Here is a 15,186-nt window from a genome sequence, read left to right on the forward strand (position 1 = left end):
TATTACCACTTCTGACTAACACCGAGAGTCTCCCCATAGTAGGTCATCCTGGCTGGGTTACGCTTGCGGCTCATACCCTACTAGTGAGAGGAGTTAGAAGACACACCCCTTCTGGTTCCCACTCCCCTGCTCTCCACCCCTCAACCCCACCCCTTCCCCATTTGCATTCATTTATTCATAGGGGCTTTTTTGTGTGTTTAGAGGAGGAGGGAGATATTTTTAGGACTGTGCAAGTGATGTTTGAGATACATGGCGTGGGGGTGGGGGAATCCCAGGACAATGGAGGACACAAAAGGGCATCTTTGGTTAAATGGATGAGGGCCAGAAGATGCTGGAACTCTTCTTGAGAAATTTGGTCATTCTTTGTCCTGTGCACAAATCAGTCCCTGGGTTATGGAGTGAGGCGCAGTGTAGGGGAGGGCCGTGTTCAAACAGGGCAGCTGTTGGGTGCCACAGGAGGGGCACTCTTTGGGCCACTGGGAAGCAGGACCCTCAGATATAACCTGGGGAGATGTGGGAAGGGCCTAAGGCCCTGACATCAAGCAGTGGGGGCTGGGAGCCCTGAGCTTTGAGCACCCCTGTGCATGCATGCAGCCAGACTGAGAAGCATCCTGGGTGGGAAAAGAAGCGAGTGTGATGACCAGGAATGGCAGAGCTGGGAGTGGTGGAAGGAGAGGCTGACACAGGCGTGTGTTAACCAGGATGTTTATAGCCTCTGTGGCTCTCCGACAGCTCAGTGAAGGAGTAGGGCCCTGTTGGCTCTAACTCTAGGGTGGAAGCAGGAGAACCGTGAACCATGGTCCTGCATCCTTGCTGGAAGCAAGTGGTCCTCCACTCAGGGGGAGGAAACAAGGAGGGTGGCACGAAGAGCTGGTCTCTCTGGAGGTCTCCAGGGCCATGGTGCTACTCCAGGGCTGTGGGGGAGGATGGGGCACAGGGGTGGAGGAGGTCGTCAGGGAGGTAGGGGACCAGGTCCCCAGTGCCCCCATTCCTTCTGCTCCCCTGCCCAACCCTGGCCTCCCAGCGGCCCCACCCGCCCCATGCTCAGCCTGTGCCAGGTTCAGGTTCAGGAAGGTGGCGTTGGTCCTTGTGCGAGGAAGGGAGGTTGACTGTGAGAAGAGAGACAGAGTGAAAAGGAATTCCGAGGCTTCATCGGGGGTGGCCTGCTGTCATTGACCAGCCTTCTCCCCCCAGCGCTGACCCAGGAAACTAGAGTTTAATGAGTGAATGGGGAGGGTGCTAGGGTGTCTGTCAGTGATTGGGTCCCTGATCCTGGAAGCTTCAAGTCTGAGGGAGGGGGGTCACTGTCTTTAACTCAGGGACATGGCTTCTGAGACTTCCTGGTCTGATGGGAGAGGCAAGGCTCCAGGGACATGACATCTCAGACCTCTGGGGATGCTCAGTCTGATGGGAAGACACGGTTCCCAACAGCTGGGATCTCCCAGTCTGATGGAGGAGACACGGTCCCCAGCATCTGGGAGCTCCCAGTCTGATGGGGGAGACATTGTTCCTGACTTTTGGGAGCCCCCAGTCTGATGGGGAGACACGGTCCCCAGCATCTGGGAGCTCCCAGTCTGATGGGGGAGACATTGTTCCTGACTTTTGGGAGCTCCCAGTCTGATGGGGAGACACGGTCCCCAGCATCTGGGAGCTCCCAGTCTGATGGAGGAGACATTGTTCCTGACTTTTGGGAGCTCCCAGTCTGATGGGGAGACACGGTCCCCAACATCTGGGAGCTCCCAGTCTGATGGGGGAGACATTGTTCCTGACTTTTGGGAGCTCCCAGTCTGATGGGGAGACATGGTCCCCAGCATCTGGGAGCTCCCAGTCTGATGGAGGAGACATTGTTCCTGACTTTTGGGAGCTCCCAGTCTGATGGGGAGACACGGTCCCCAACATCTGGGAGCTCCCAGTCTGATGGGGCAGACATTGTTCCTGACTTTTGGGAGCCCCCAGTCTGATGGGGAGACACGGTCCCCAACATCTGGGAGCTCCCAGTCTGATGGAGGAGACATTGTTCCTGACTTTTGGGAGCCCCCAGTCTGATGGGGAGACACGGTCCCCAGCATCTGGGAGCTCCCAGTCTGATGGGGGAGACATTGTTCCTGACTTTTGGGAGCCCCCAGTCTGATGGGGAGACACGGTCCCCAACATCTGGGAGCTCCCAGTCTGATGGGGGAGACATTGTTCCTGACTTTTGGGAGCTCCCAGTCTGATGGAGGAGACATTGTTCCTGAACACAGGGAATTTCCAGTCTGAAGAGGGAACACAATTCCCACCACCTAGAAATCTCCATCCTGATGGAGGAGATCGTCCCTATTTCAGTTTGAGAGATTAATTTACCTTCTGAGGGTAGGAATTCTGTTCTCACTCTTACTGTAACGCAAAGCATGAAACATGATCCCCGTTGTCTAGGATGACAGTTTGAAGAGGGAGGCATGCTCCGCCCTCTATACCTCTAGTCTGATGGGAGAGGTAAACGACCATCATTAGCCTATTCCTCCAGTATGGTGGTAGAGGCAATATCTCCTGGGTTTTATGGTCCAGGAAAAAGGATGCCTTACCCTCAGACTACACACGGTATTTTAAAACCTTTGGTCTGGTGTGCCTCTTACAGAAGAGAGAAGGCATGGAAGCCCCGTTTAGTGTCCCCAGTCTGATGGAGGAAGCCTATCTACCCCTGGTCCAGGTCATCAGTTTGATAGAAGAGGCAAGAGCTCCATTGGGGGAGTCCCAAGTCAGATGGAGGAAGCGGAGCCCCTCTTCTGGGAGTCCTTTATGAAAAGAGGCCCCCCTCTCCCCGTCCCCTCCCCCACACTCACGGGCCACCTGCAGCTCCACTTCCAGCATCTCAGTCTTGCCCTGCAGCGTGACGGTCTTGAGTGTGTAGCGGCCGGCGTCGGTGAGGTTCAGCTTCTGCACCAGCAGCGAGCAGTTGGCGAAGCCCACCTCCCGGCCTGTGTGCGCGGGGCCTGCGATCCAGTTCCCCGACGGCAGCTGGCTGAGCAGCCGATTGGGCTCAGAGGCAGGCCCACGGTACCAGGCATAGACCAGCAGATCCTTGGGGTAGCCGTGTACGGTCAGCGTCACGTCCTGGCCCTCCATCGGCCTGGTCGGCACCGGCACGATTGTCATGGCGACCACGGCCGCTGGGGAGAGAGCGAGGGGGGCTGGGTCACCCGGGCCTTGGTGGGGCAGAGCGTCCGCCGCCCACCCCCCAACCAGCTCACCTATGCATCCCCCGGCTGGCACTCCCCATGCGGGTTGGCGGGAGGGAGACAGAGGAAGGGGGTGACTTGTGTGGTATGGAGGTGGATTTTGTGTCTCAGCAATGCCTGCCTGCCAGGGAGCTGTCTTCACCCGTCCGATTGAGAAACCCCAATGGGGGCTGTCTCTTCCCCCATTAGACTAGGAATTTCCGGCCTTTGGGGGAATATCTCTCCCATGAAACTGGAAGACCCTAGAGGGTTGAGTCATGTCTCCTCCATCAGATTGGAAATTCTCAGAATATGGGGGCCGTGTCTCCCCCATCGGATAGCTGGGAGCTGTGTACTCCGGGTGTTGTCTCTTCCGTCAGCTCAAGAGACCTCAGAATAGGGGGACTGTAGTTCCCCATCAGATTGAAAGATTCCAGAGGGTGGGAGGCCATGTCTCCTCCATCAGATTGGAAATTCCAGATTATCATCAGGCTGGGTCTTTCCAGTCAGGCTGGGGACCCCAGAACTTGAATGGGGGCGTGTCTGTCCCATCAGACTGGAAATTCCTAGAAAGTGGGGGGCTTGTACTCCCCCATCAGATCGGGAGTACCCCAAAGGTGGGAACTGCGTCTCCCCCATCAGACTAGGAATTCTCAAAAAAAAAAAAAAAAAAAGCCATGTCTCCTCAAGACCATGTCTCCCCCATCAGATTACAAAATCTCCTCAAGTGTCTGCCTCCTCCATCTGAGTGGAAGCTCACTGAGGGTGGCTGTCATGTCTCCTTCATCCCTGCTAGAATGGAGCATGAGGCACTGCTTCTCCTCCCTAACCGGCAGCTCTTGAATAGGGAGGCTACGCTTCCCTGTTTCAAGGCCATCTCTGCAAGGGCAGAGACCATGTCTCCTCCATCAGATCAGTCTGCCCCAGGTGGAAGAAGGGTGGCGTCTCCCTTTCCTCTGTCTCTCCCCTGGCACCTGCCACAGGGGTGCTGACAGTTTAGGAGGCCGTTGGGGGCACTCTACCCACTCCCTGCACGTACCTGCACACCTTGGACACCCCCCATCTTGACCTGCACAGACAGGGCTCTGGACAGCGCCTGAGGTCATCTGGTCCACCCCCCTGTCTCCTGCCAAGACCAGCTGCTCAAGCCCCAGTAGGGTGGGGCAGGAGGTATACTTACCTCTGGGAATGCCATTTCTGCTTTGGGTGGAAGAGTATCCACCCTTTGGATGAGGCCCAGCCTGTTAGCAAGAGGGAGGGAGGAGGGAGGGAAGGACCGTTCCCGCTGTCCCTGGGAGATGGTGGCCACTTGGGAAGGAACCAAGGCGGAATGAATGAGGCCCTAATGTTCAAAGCCACCATCCCCAGGGGATGAGAAAACGTCCCCTGAGGATCCTGATATCTCTGAGAAAACCAGTTGTGTCTGCACTACCCCCACCGCCAGGTTGTTTAAGGACAGAGGCGAGACAGCGCCTCTCTCGCTGTGTTTTTCCATTTGCCAGCGACCGGCTGTGATTTTCCAGGAGTGTATGCGTGTCTGCGTGTATGCGTGTGTGCGCAGGCGCACACCGGCCTCTGGGCCAGATAACTGGGTTATCTAGTTGGATGCACTGAGGTTCAGCTGTCTGTTTGGCAGGGAGTGGGTCCAGCCTGGAGCAGCTGTGACAGACTGAATTTAGCACATGGGCACCCGTAGGAAGGGACATCCGAATGTTTTCCCACTCTGCAGCTGCACGGTTTGGGACATGCGGCCCATTTCTCCCTTTGCCAACCCTCAAGGAAGAGAGCCTGATTCGTCAGTTGTTTTCTGGGCGACAAGGCACAGACTTCCTCTTTTTGTCACCTGGATGAAGAGGGTCCACCTGATATGCCACTTTGTCACTTGGCCAACGCATGGGTTGAGAATCTCTCACTCTCCAATCATCTCTTGGGCAAATGGTAGCCTAATGGCGGGTAGAGCAGCCAAAGCTTGAGTCCAACTGGGCCTCCATGGAGGGGGGGGCGTTGGTCAGGCTGGGGACGACTCACCAGACAGTTTGACCACCACTGAGGCAGATCCAGAAAGCAGGGTCTTGGGGTTCTTAGCGATACACGTGTACGTGCCCTCCTGGGCTGCCGTCATGCTACTGATGTTGAGGTGGTCTTGGCCGTTCTTTAAGGCCCGCCCGTTGAAGGCCCACATGTACTCAGGCTCCGGGCAGGACTGGGACACGCACCACAGCGTGAAGGATGTGTTGAAGTCGACTTTGATGGTGCAGCCCGTGCGGGCGGTGGAATCCTGGAGGATGGCCACGCGTTCTGGGCCAACTGTGAGGGGGGGGAGGGAGAGAAATGGGGCAGTGGAGGGAGAGGGTGGTCGAGGTGGGCACCCCCCTGGCTTTCTTTCCACCAGGATGGGCCCCTGGGAATATCTGGAGGGAAAAAGAGCTCTGGCCTTTTCGAATCCCACATGGATCTCTAACTCGCTCTGAGATCTTGACCATCACCTTCCCTCTCAGGGGAATCTCAGTTTTCTCTTCTGTAAAAAGAGGGTGTTGGGCCAGACAACATTTCAAGATATTTTTGAAATCTATGGTTCCGTTAAAAAAAAAAAAAGTCTAAATGGTTTCTGATAAGCCATTCTAAGAGTCTAGAATTCTAGTGTTCCAAGAGCAGATGTTTCTATGTTCTAGGATTCTAAGATTCTAGAAATCTATGTTTCTAAGATTCTAGGGTTGGGTGGCTCTAAGGTTTTAGAATTAGATTCTAAGATTCTAAGACTCTCTGCTTCTAGAGTTTCTAGGATTCTCAGAGTCTAGAATCCAGTGCTTCTTAAATCCAGAATGCCCTGGTTGTAGGATTCTAGGTTCTAAGTTTCTCTACATTGCCGGCCCTCGTGTACCTGAGTGACTTCCTTTCTCTGGATGGTACACTGCATATCTGCTGCCCCTGGGAATGACTCCATGCTTTGGTTATGTTTTTAATTTTATTTCCCCTCCCATTCTACCACTCACGCCGTCCCCCCTCCCTTTCAAAACCCACCAGTCCTGGAGGTATTGATTCAAAGGGAAGGATTATTCAATTTCAGAGGTAGTCTTTCATCCTTAGGAGATGGGTCAAGTGCATTTTATGGGGAATCCCTGGTTTCTAACCCCAGCTGGCCTACTGACTCACTGCATGCCCTTGGGCACTCTCTCCTGGCCTCAGTTTCCCCATCTATGGGGTTGGGGCACTGGGTATCTCTGCAGGGGCTGGGCCAGGAGGACTCACAGTACACGGTCAGGTTGATGGGCTCGCTGCGGCTGACACTGACCGGGTTCCAGACCTCACACTGGTAGGCTCCGGCCTCCTCCCTGCGGATGCCGTGCCGGGTCAGCACCCGGCCATCAGGGGACAGGCCGAGGCGGACAGCGATGGGCAGGGTGTCGCCGTTGAAGAACCAGCGGACCTCGGCGGGGCTGGGGCTGCTGCATACCAGGCGCATGGTGTCCCGGCGCTCCACCAACGCCGTGCTGTTGGTCATGACCACAGGCTGGGCCAGGATCTCTGTGGGGCAACAGACAGAGGGGGAGGGGGCCGGGCACTGCCTGCTTCCAGGGCCTCCCCCTCCCCAGGCAGGGGGCATGGCTGGATCCCGGTGGTGCCCCTGAACCCCCAGCCAGAGGGGCAAAGAACAGGATGAGAGGCAGGTTTAATCCCAGAAGCCATCTGGGAGGAGGTGAGCATTTTAATGTTATTTTAGGTCAGTTTTTTTTTTTGTGATGGTTTTAATATTTTTTAAAATTTCTTTTTTGTTGTTGTTGTTGTTTTTAAAAGAAGGATTGGGAAGGAGATGGGAAAGCCCAGCTGGGGAAAAGGGGGCTCTGGGGGGTGTCTCACCATAGACCTGCAAGTGTCCGTAGCCCACCTCCGTCTGAAATTGCCTGTTGAGAGTCTGCAGGATGTAGGTGCCCGAGTGCCCGGGCAGGGCGCCCTGGATGATCAGGCTGCCGTCGGGGCGCACAGCCTCCCGCCCCGTGTGGGCCGGGCCAGGGGTCTCATCGCCTGTGCTTACGATGTAGCTGGCCACCAGGTAAGACAGACTGAGCGTGGGCCCCGCATACCAGTTGTAGGCAAGCAGCTCCCCTGAAAGCCCTTGGACAGCCAGTGTGACGTTGTCGCCCTCGGCTGGCTGGGCAGGCTCGGAGGTGATAGAGATCTCGGCCCCCGCGCTCAGGAAAGCGGCTGAGGAAAAGGAGCCAGAGGGGTGGGATGAGGTGGACTTGATCGCTCCCCACGTTTGATGGAGGAGGAGACGTGGCTCCGGGCACATGTGTTCCCACCACAAGTAAGTGCTCAGTAACTGTCAGCCAGGTGTGGAGTCTCAGTCCTGGGGAGGGGGCTGTGGTCTGAGGATTGGATTTGATGGGCTGTGCTAACGATCTAGCCTAAGGCTTTGCTCATAGCAAGCTCATAGCGCACTCTCAGCCTGCAGGACCTTGGATACCACCCAGAGGGTCCCCCCCCGCCCCCCACCGCTGTGAGAGTCACTAGGCCTCCACTTACGAGATCAGGCTGCCTCGTGTAGCCCCTGGGCCCCGACTCCCGGTCCAGGGCCCTTCCTCTGCCTCTCCAGAGGCAGAAAGTAGGGCCGTGATTAATACACTCCACCCCTTCTGTTCTCAACCAAACAGATAAGCCCCAAACCTGACTAGCTGGTCGGGGCTGCCTGGGTTTGAATTGTGTGTGGTTGCCTGGATTGAGAAGCTGCGCTGGTTCTCACGTAAGAAGTGCTTACATGCTTGGCTTCGTTTCTGGTACTTTCCGTGCTGATAAAGGCTGACTGTGAGCGAGGCCTCTGCGTCTAGCACTCAGCCCTGCCGCTTTCTGGCTGTGTGACCCCGACTGGTGCCTTGACCTCTCTGAGCCTCACGCTTCTGGTCTATGGAGTAGGGGGTCATGGGTGGGCCTTCTTCATAGGGTGGTTATGAATACGTGGAAAGCATTTAGAACAGCACCCAGCAAGCACTAGTAAACGCTGCTTGGAATGACCTTCAAACGACCCCAGGAGTTAGGCCCATTCCATAGATGAGGAAACTGAGGCTGAGAGGAGGAAGGCAATTGCCCAAACCATAGCCTGAGGGAGGGGCAGAGTGGCTGGTTACAACTTGCTCTAGTTAAGGCTTCCAGAGCTCAGTAAGAGTTTGCCACGTGAACGAAGGCATAGCAGCGGCTCCCTTGCCCTAGCGTACACCCCGCTCTTAGAAATCTCCAAAGTCCACCCTGAAGACCTCTCTGGGTGACGGTCCCCGGCCTGCCCCACACTGGTGACTCTTAGTGGAGCAAATTGTGCCTGTGGGAAGCAGAGCTGTCCTCCCGACGTGCTGGATTTCCGGCTGACGCCTTCCCTCCCCAGGCCGGGGATCCCCTCCCTTCCCCGAGGCCGTGGGGGCTGAGGTTCTGGGGGCGCCATTCTCGCTCACCACTGAGGAGGAGCCAGCTGCATCTGGTCAGCACCATCTTTCACCCCAAACCCAGCTCTTGGAGACAGCGGCGTTGGCGGCCCGACGCTCCGAGACCCTTCCTGGTTGGGGTTTGGCTCCGTCTGGCGCCGGACGTGGGAGGGTTCGGTGATTTGGAGCCGGGGGAGATCACCTGAATTTGGAGGGATCGAGTCACCGAGGATCTGGGGCCCCGTTTGGGTACCAGAGCAGGTGTGGCAGGCATGGGCCAGGGGCCACGACCTGGCCAGGCCTCCTGGGGCGCTGCCGAAACTTCTTTGTGCCGAGGGCCCAGGTTTGGTACCAGGAGAAGAACCAGGTCATCAGGGAGGAGGAAGGAGGGGCAGGGGAAGATTTTAAGGCAGTTCTTAACCCACGGCCCAGTCCCTGGTCTCCCTGGTGAACTTGGGGGTCACCAAGGGATAAAACCCATCTGTTGTGACTGCCGTTTTCCCAGCCCCAAAGCTGTGGGTGACCTTTAGGTGTCATCTCAGTGGCTGCCCTGTGATGTGAGCACTGTCAGAAGCCCCACTGGCAGATGGGGAAACTGAGGCACCAGGTAAGGGCTCTGACTTACCCAAGTTCTGGCAGGCGGGGGAGGCCTGCGTGGCTCTGTTTCCAAAGCCACACAGAAGGGAAGGCTGGTGGCTGCACGCTTCCTCTGGGGCTCTGCTTCTTGGCCTCCTGCGTGGGGCTGAGAAATCCACATTCTCTCTCTTCTCCTGAGGCCTTGTTCTTTCTAGATGTCAAATGGGTGTATGTGGAGACTTTGGGGCTAGAGAGAGTCCAGTTTTGACCTTGGCTCTGCACTTACTGGAAGTGGGGCTGGGAGCAGCCCTTTCCTGAGTCTCCATTGACTGCTCTGAAAAAGAGGGATGGTGTGGCCCCTACCCAGGGCTGTTGAGAGCAGATGCTACTCAGGGTTGTTGAGAGCAGATGTCAGGAAGTTAGCCAGCACCAGGCAGAGTCGGGTCCCAAACATGAGGTGTGGTTGACGTTACTGGACCTAGTTCCACTGTTCCTAGCTTCCATGACCCCGGGCAAGTTATGGAGCCCACTGGGCCTCAGTTTCCTCATCTGTAAAATGGGAGTCATGATCGTACACTCCTCATGGACTGTTGTGAAAAATGAAGTGTGAAATATTTAGCACGATGCCTGGCCCTGAGCAAGCCTCAAGAAATCTCTCATTCGTTTATCCTACAAATATTTAGTGAGCCTAGATTGTCTGCCAGGCACCGTCCTAGAGGCTGGTAGGTAAAATCCCTGCCCTCGTGGGGCTGACATTCGCAGGGTAAACAAATAAACAAAGTCTATTTCACATTGGATGGAGGTAAGTGCTTCGGGGGGAAAAATAAAGCCAGGAAGGGACTTTCCTGGTCGTCCAGTGATTAAGACTCCGTGCCCCCAATGCGGGGGCCCGGGTTCAATCCCTGGTGGGGGAACTAAGATCCCGCATGCCACTCAGTACGGCCAAAAAAGAAAAAGAAAGAAAGAAAGAAAAAAAAAGCCAGGAAGGGGGCTGGTGATTTTGGAGTCGGGGGCAGAGTGGGGGGGGGGGTCAGGGAGGATGTCTCTGGGAAGATGATGCTGGGCAGAGGCCATGGAGGGATCTGGGGGAAGAGCATTCTTGACAAACGTGCTATTATCGGTATCTTAATAGCTTCTGGGTCCTGGTTTCTCCAAGGCCCGAGCATCCTGCTTCTGGGCAGTGGGCCATACCTGTGGCTCACCTGTCCTGGTTTGCTCCTCCAGCAGCTCGTCCTGAGCTGCCCTGGCAGGGAGGGGCTCTGACGCGGGGGTAGTGTGAGGTGAGAGGGGTGGGTGCGGCCAGGTGACTTGTGGGTGACCTGGCGCCTCCTGCTGCCTCCACCCCTCCTGTGACCTCACCTCACCCTTCTCTGTCCTGGCCCAGCCCTCTCCCCTGAGCCCGGGACCTCGTCCTAAGTGTCATTCAGGATGCCTCCCCCCCTCCCTCGATGTCCCTGGGCACCTCTCCCTCACCCTGTCCCAAACTGACCTCGACAACATCTTCCCCCAGACCCGCTCCTCCTCCCGTCCTCTTATCAGGGATTGGCGTCACCATCCACCATCACTGGGACCGAGAGGCTGGGCCTTGTCCCTGAAGCCCAATCCCCCTCTGCCCACCGCGTACCACGCCCTATCTCGCCTGCCTCTTAAATGCCCTGTGTGCCTTTGTCTCCCTCCCCATGGCCCCTGCCCTGGTCCAGGTCTCCCACCCACCTTGTCTGGCTTCCCCTCCCCAACTCCTCCCTGGTCTCTGGCCCTGGTTTGGCCCCCTCGTGGTGCCCAGAACCTGCTATGGCTCCCCAGTGCCCTCAGGAGAAAGCCCAGCTCCTCACCGTGGCCCTGCATGGCCTGGCCCCTGCCTGCTTGACCAGCCTCACGGAACATCCCTTCCTTCTGGGAACTCTCTGCTCCAGTTATTCTGCCTCACTGGCGCTCTCTCTACCCAGCACACCCCTGCTTCCCTCTGCTCTATTCCATTGCCTATTCAACAACTCCTCCTCCTCCAGGAAGCCCTCCTTGACTCTCATACTGGGTTAGGTGCACCCCTCATCCCCAGTCCCAGCCCTGACCACCCTGGGTCCTTACTGTCGGGGGGTTGGTCTGTTTCTTCAAATGGACTGTGAGTCGTGGCAGGGCAAGACCAGGGCTGTTGTGGTCACCACCGTGTCCCCAGCACTGCCCAGCACAGGATCGGATACAGAGCAGAGGCTGAGAGAGTGTTTGTGGAACTGGACACCAGGGGTAGGTGGCACAGAGAGAGGAGTCTCCAGGGAGGTCCAGATTTCTGGTGATTTGCCGTCTGGCTGAGGAGCGAGAAGAGTTGTGGCTATTAGAGACTTGGGGGCAGATCCCGGCTTTTGTCCAGACTCCGCCATGGCTCCATTACCACCCACAGCATCACACTGACCCTTCTCTGCTGTCCTTGCCCTTCCCGATCTGCTCCCAGCCTTCACCGCCCCAGCCCTTCCTCAGGTGCTCCCGGTCCGATTGAGCCCTGCAGTTTCTTGAACACCTACTATGTGCCAGGCCCAGCGGGCAGAAAGTAAACCTGGCTACCCTGGGCAGGGGCCCTTGCCTGTCTGGGAGGTGGGTGGTGGGTGATCCTGACACTGACCTCCCTGGGATGCCTCTGAGAGGGAGGGACAGCAGGCGCGTGGAAGGCTCAATGCTGTCCCTGCCCCAAAGTGGGCACCGGGGACGTGGGGGCCCTTGTTCATCCACCTTTTAACAGACGTTTACTGAGCATCTACCAGGTGCCGGGCACTGTGCTAGGCGCTGGGTTATAGCCACAAATAGGACGGACAAAAATCCCTGCCCCATAACACTGACCTTTTGTTTGGGGAGATACTCAACTGACAAATAAACACAAACAGGTATAATATATCAGGTGGAGATAATGCTATGGAGAAGAAGAAAGCAGGGGAGGGGATGGAGGTGTCTAGGACACTGTTTCATGTAAGGCCGAGAGAAGATGTTTTAGGAGGCGACACTGGAGTAGAGACTCAATGGGGGAGCTGTGCTGAATCTGGGGGAAAAGAATTCCAGGCGAAGGGAACAGTAAATGCAAAGGCCCTGAGGCAGCAGTGTTTCGGTGAGTGTGAGGCTGGTGTGGCTGGAGCAGAGTGAGCGAGGGCAGAGAGGGAACAGGGGCGGATCCTGCAGGGCACTGTCGGCTGCAGGAGGACTTTGGCTTTTACTCTGAGATGGGAGCCCTGGGAGGGATGTGAGCAGAAGAAGGATAGGAGCTGACTTAGGTGTCAGTAGGATCTTCTGGCTGAGTGTGGGGAACAGACTGTGGGAGGCGAGGGCAGATGCTGGGAGGGAGTGGGGTGACTGCAATAGTCTAGCTGTGCTGTCCAGTATGGTAGCCACTACCATTAGCTTATCCGAGTTTAGATGAGCTGTGAGTGAAAAGTACATACCAAAGGGGTGAATATTTTGTAATGTATAGGAGTATTGAATCACTATATTGTGCACCTGGAACTAACATAGTGTTGTAGGTCAATTTCACTTCAACTAAAAGAAGAGAAAGGACACGTAATTGCAGTATCCTAATAGGTTCTGCAGCGAACAATATTTACATTGTTATACTGGTGCCAACGCTAATTATTGATATAATTAAAAGTATGATAAAATTTTGGGGAGAGGATGAGAGGAGAGGTGGAGGTATTAAAACTTCATCTCATAACATCTACAGATTAAAAATTTTTTCTCTTCTTATTGTATCTATAGGAGATGATAGATTTAACTAAGCCTATTGTGATAATCATTTCATAATATATGTAAATCGAATCATCATGCTGTACACTTTAAACTTATACAGTGATATGTGTCCATTTTTTCTTTCTTTTTTCCTTTTGGCCGTGCTGTGTGGCTTCTGGGATCTTAGTTCCCCGACCAGGGATTGAAACCAGGCCCTCCGCAGCGAGAGCAAGGAGTCCTAACCACTGGACTGCCAGGGAACTCCCTATGTCAACTTTTCTTAATAAAACTGGAAAAAAAAGATTCTGAAGGTGAAAAAAAAAACCCCACCAAATACTGAAGATGTATTGCAGACACACACACACACAAAGAATGCAAAATAGATTGTTCACTTTTTATATTGAGTCCATGTTGAAATGATAACATTTTGCCTAGGTTGGGTCAAATAAATTCATTTCACCTGTTTCTTTTTACTTTTCTCCATGTGACACTAGGACATCTTAAAGTATATATGTGGCTCACATCGTGTCTACTGCATGGCCCGGGACCAAGCAGGAGGTGGTGGACCAAAGAGAAGAGAAGTGGCCAGATGGTTGGTATATCTTACTAATGATTCATTATCCATGTTGACATTGTTGGCTTTCCCTGTTAGCCAGCATCACCCTCCCTCCCTGAGAACCCATTTTGCAGACAAGGAAACTGAGGCTCAGGCCTTAGCTTCAGGAGGTTAGAGTGGGTAAGTCGTTATCTCCTCCGCAGCTGGGGACAAGTTTCTCTGACCTTGTTTTGTCAGCTCTCTCCCCCAACCACGGCTCTCTCTTCTCACCAGCCACATCATTAATGCCCTAGGGAGTGGGAGGTGACCTGGGACCTCCTCATTCTGTCTCCCTGCTGAGACCCCACCCACTACTGACTTAATATTTGTAAGATGGCCTGGGCTCCCGTGGCAGGACCTTTGTCCTGTCCTCCTGGGCGAAGCTGAAGCGGGTTTCTGGACCCCCCTTTTCTGTTCCCCTTATCTCTTCAGAGCGAGGCTGAGGGAGATGTAATATTTACTCATGGATCTGACTTCAGGGTGTGGCTTCCTGTGCCGGCCTGGCAAGGTCTGGCCTTGGTCCTGGGGAGGCTGTTATGTCCCCTTAATTCCTCACCCTCGAAAGAACACCCAGGCTACTGTCCCAGAGGGAACAGTGGATTGGAGGGGCAAGCCTCAGACCTTCGCACGGGCTGTTCCTTTTGGCTGGATACCCGTCCCTTCCCCCACTCCTTGTCCCCATTCTCACCTCATTCACCTGGGTTTTTCCAAGTCATTCAATCGTTTAACAAATATTTATTGAACACGGACTATCTGCCACGCTGTGTTGGGCAGACAGGCAACAACCCTTTCCTTGTGGGGCTAAATCCTATTGGAGGGAGATGGGCCATAATCAGGAAACTGATAAACTGTATCATGTCAGGTGGAGATAAGCGCTATAAAAATATGAAATAGGGCAAGAGGGTTGGGAGGGGCAGGGATTGCTCTTTTCGTAGGGAGGGGTCAGGGAGGGCCTTTCTGAGGAGGTGATGTTTGAGCTGAGACCTGAAGGAGGTGACCGAGGGGGAATGTGACCGATCTGGGGGAAGAGTGTTTTTGGCAGAAGTCTCGGCAAGTGCAAAGGCCCTGAGGAAGGAAGGTCTTGGGTGAGTGTGAGGATGGCAAGAGGTGGGTGTGGCTGGAGCTGAGCGAGGGAGGGGGCAGTGGGAGGAGCTGGTTATAGAAGGAGCAGGGAACCCAGAACAGGGCGCTTTGGATGCCACGAGGTGGCCCATTATAGATGAGTCAGGTGATGGTAAGGTCCAGCTTGTGGTCTGAGAGCCAATGAGGGACAGAAGGGAAGGGTCTAAGTGTGGGGTGAGGGGCTGCAGGGGGACAGGTTGGTACATGTGAGGGGCTGGGCTTTTCAGGAAGGCGATTGAGGGCAGGAAGTGAAGGGCAGAATTAGGGAGGTGGAGGGGAGCAGAGAGAGTGCCACGGTTCTCTGGGGACCCCCAAAGGGCCAGAAGGACCTGGGAGGGGTGACCTGGCTAGGTATCCTTCCTCTCGGGGCCTCATTTTTCCCATCAAGAGTATGGGATGGGTTGGACTTGGGTTTAGAGTTATGGTTAAAAGCAATTTAAAAGCCGTATTTTATTCTGGAAAACTTCCACAGTTTACACAATCATCAAGGGCAGAGCAATGTCCCTCCCCACATCCATCACCCAGCTTGAGCCCATCTTATTTCCTCTCCCCTACCCATGATCCTTTCTCATTTATTTGAAAG

At 55.0% G+C, this 15,186-nt stretch overlaps 1 protein-coding gene across 1 annotated transcript; it reads right to left on the bottom strand.

Annotated features, from left to right (window-relative positions):
* Positions 1 to 697: 697 nt before the first annotated feature.
* On the bottom strand, positions 698 to 8,116 carry CEACAM16 (CEA cell adhesion molecule 16, tectorial membrane component). Its single transcript, XM_060000641.1, has 6 exons — positions 8,089 to 8,116; positions 7,056 to 7,400; positions 6,447 to 6,722; positions 5,226 to 5,504; positions 2,823 to 3,149; positions 698 to 1,109 (listed from the first exon to the last, which is right to left on the bottom strand). Exons 1-6 carry the CDS (start codon positions 8,114 to 8,116, stop codon positions 1,045 to 1,047), a joined length of 1,320 nt encoding a protein of 439 aa, XP_059856624.1. The 3' UTR covers positions 698 to 1,044.
* Positions 8,117 to 15,186: the final 7,070 nt, after the last annotated feature.

This window comes from Delphinus delphis, chromosome 20 (genome assembly GCF_949987515.2).
Source record: "Delphinus delphis chromosome 20, mDelDel1.2, whole genome shotgun sequence".
Taxonomy (NCBI): Eukaryota; Metazoa; Chordata; class Mammalia; order Artiodactyla; family Delphinidae; genus Delphinus; species Delphinus delphis.

What these genes read in the sequence shown, in the direction of transcription:
- CEACAM16 (XM_060000641.1), bottom strand. Translation starts at nt 8,116, where the DNA reads ATGACCCCCTACTCCATAGACCAGAAGC. An exon ending in AGTGGTGGTCAAACTGTCTG is followed by an intron (nt 3,150 to 5,225) that starts GTGAGTCGTCCC and finishes CTCTCTCCCCAG; the next exon opens with CGGCCGTGGTCGCCATGACA. An exon ending in AGTGGAGCTGCAGGTGGCCC is followed by an intron (nt 1,110 to 2,822) that starts GTGAGTGTGGGG and finishes CTCTTCTCACAG; the next exon opens with TCAACCTCCCTTCCTCGCAC.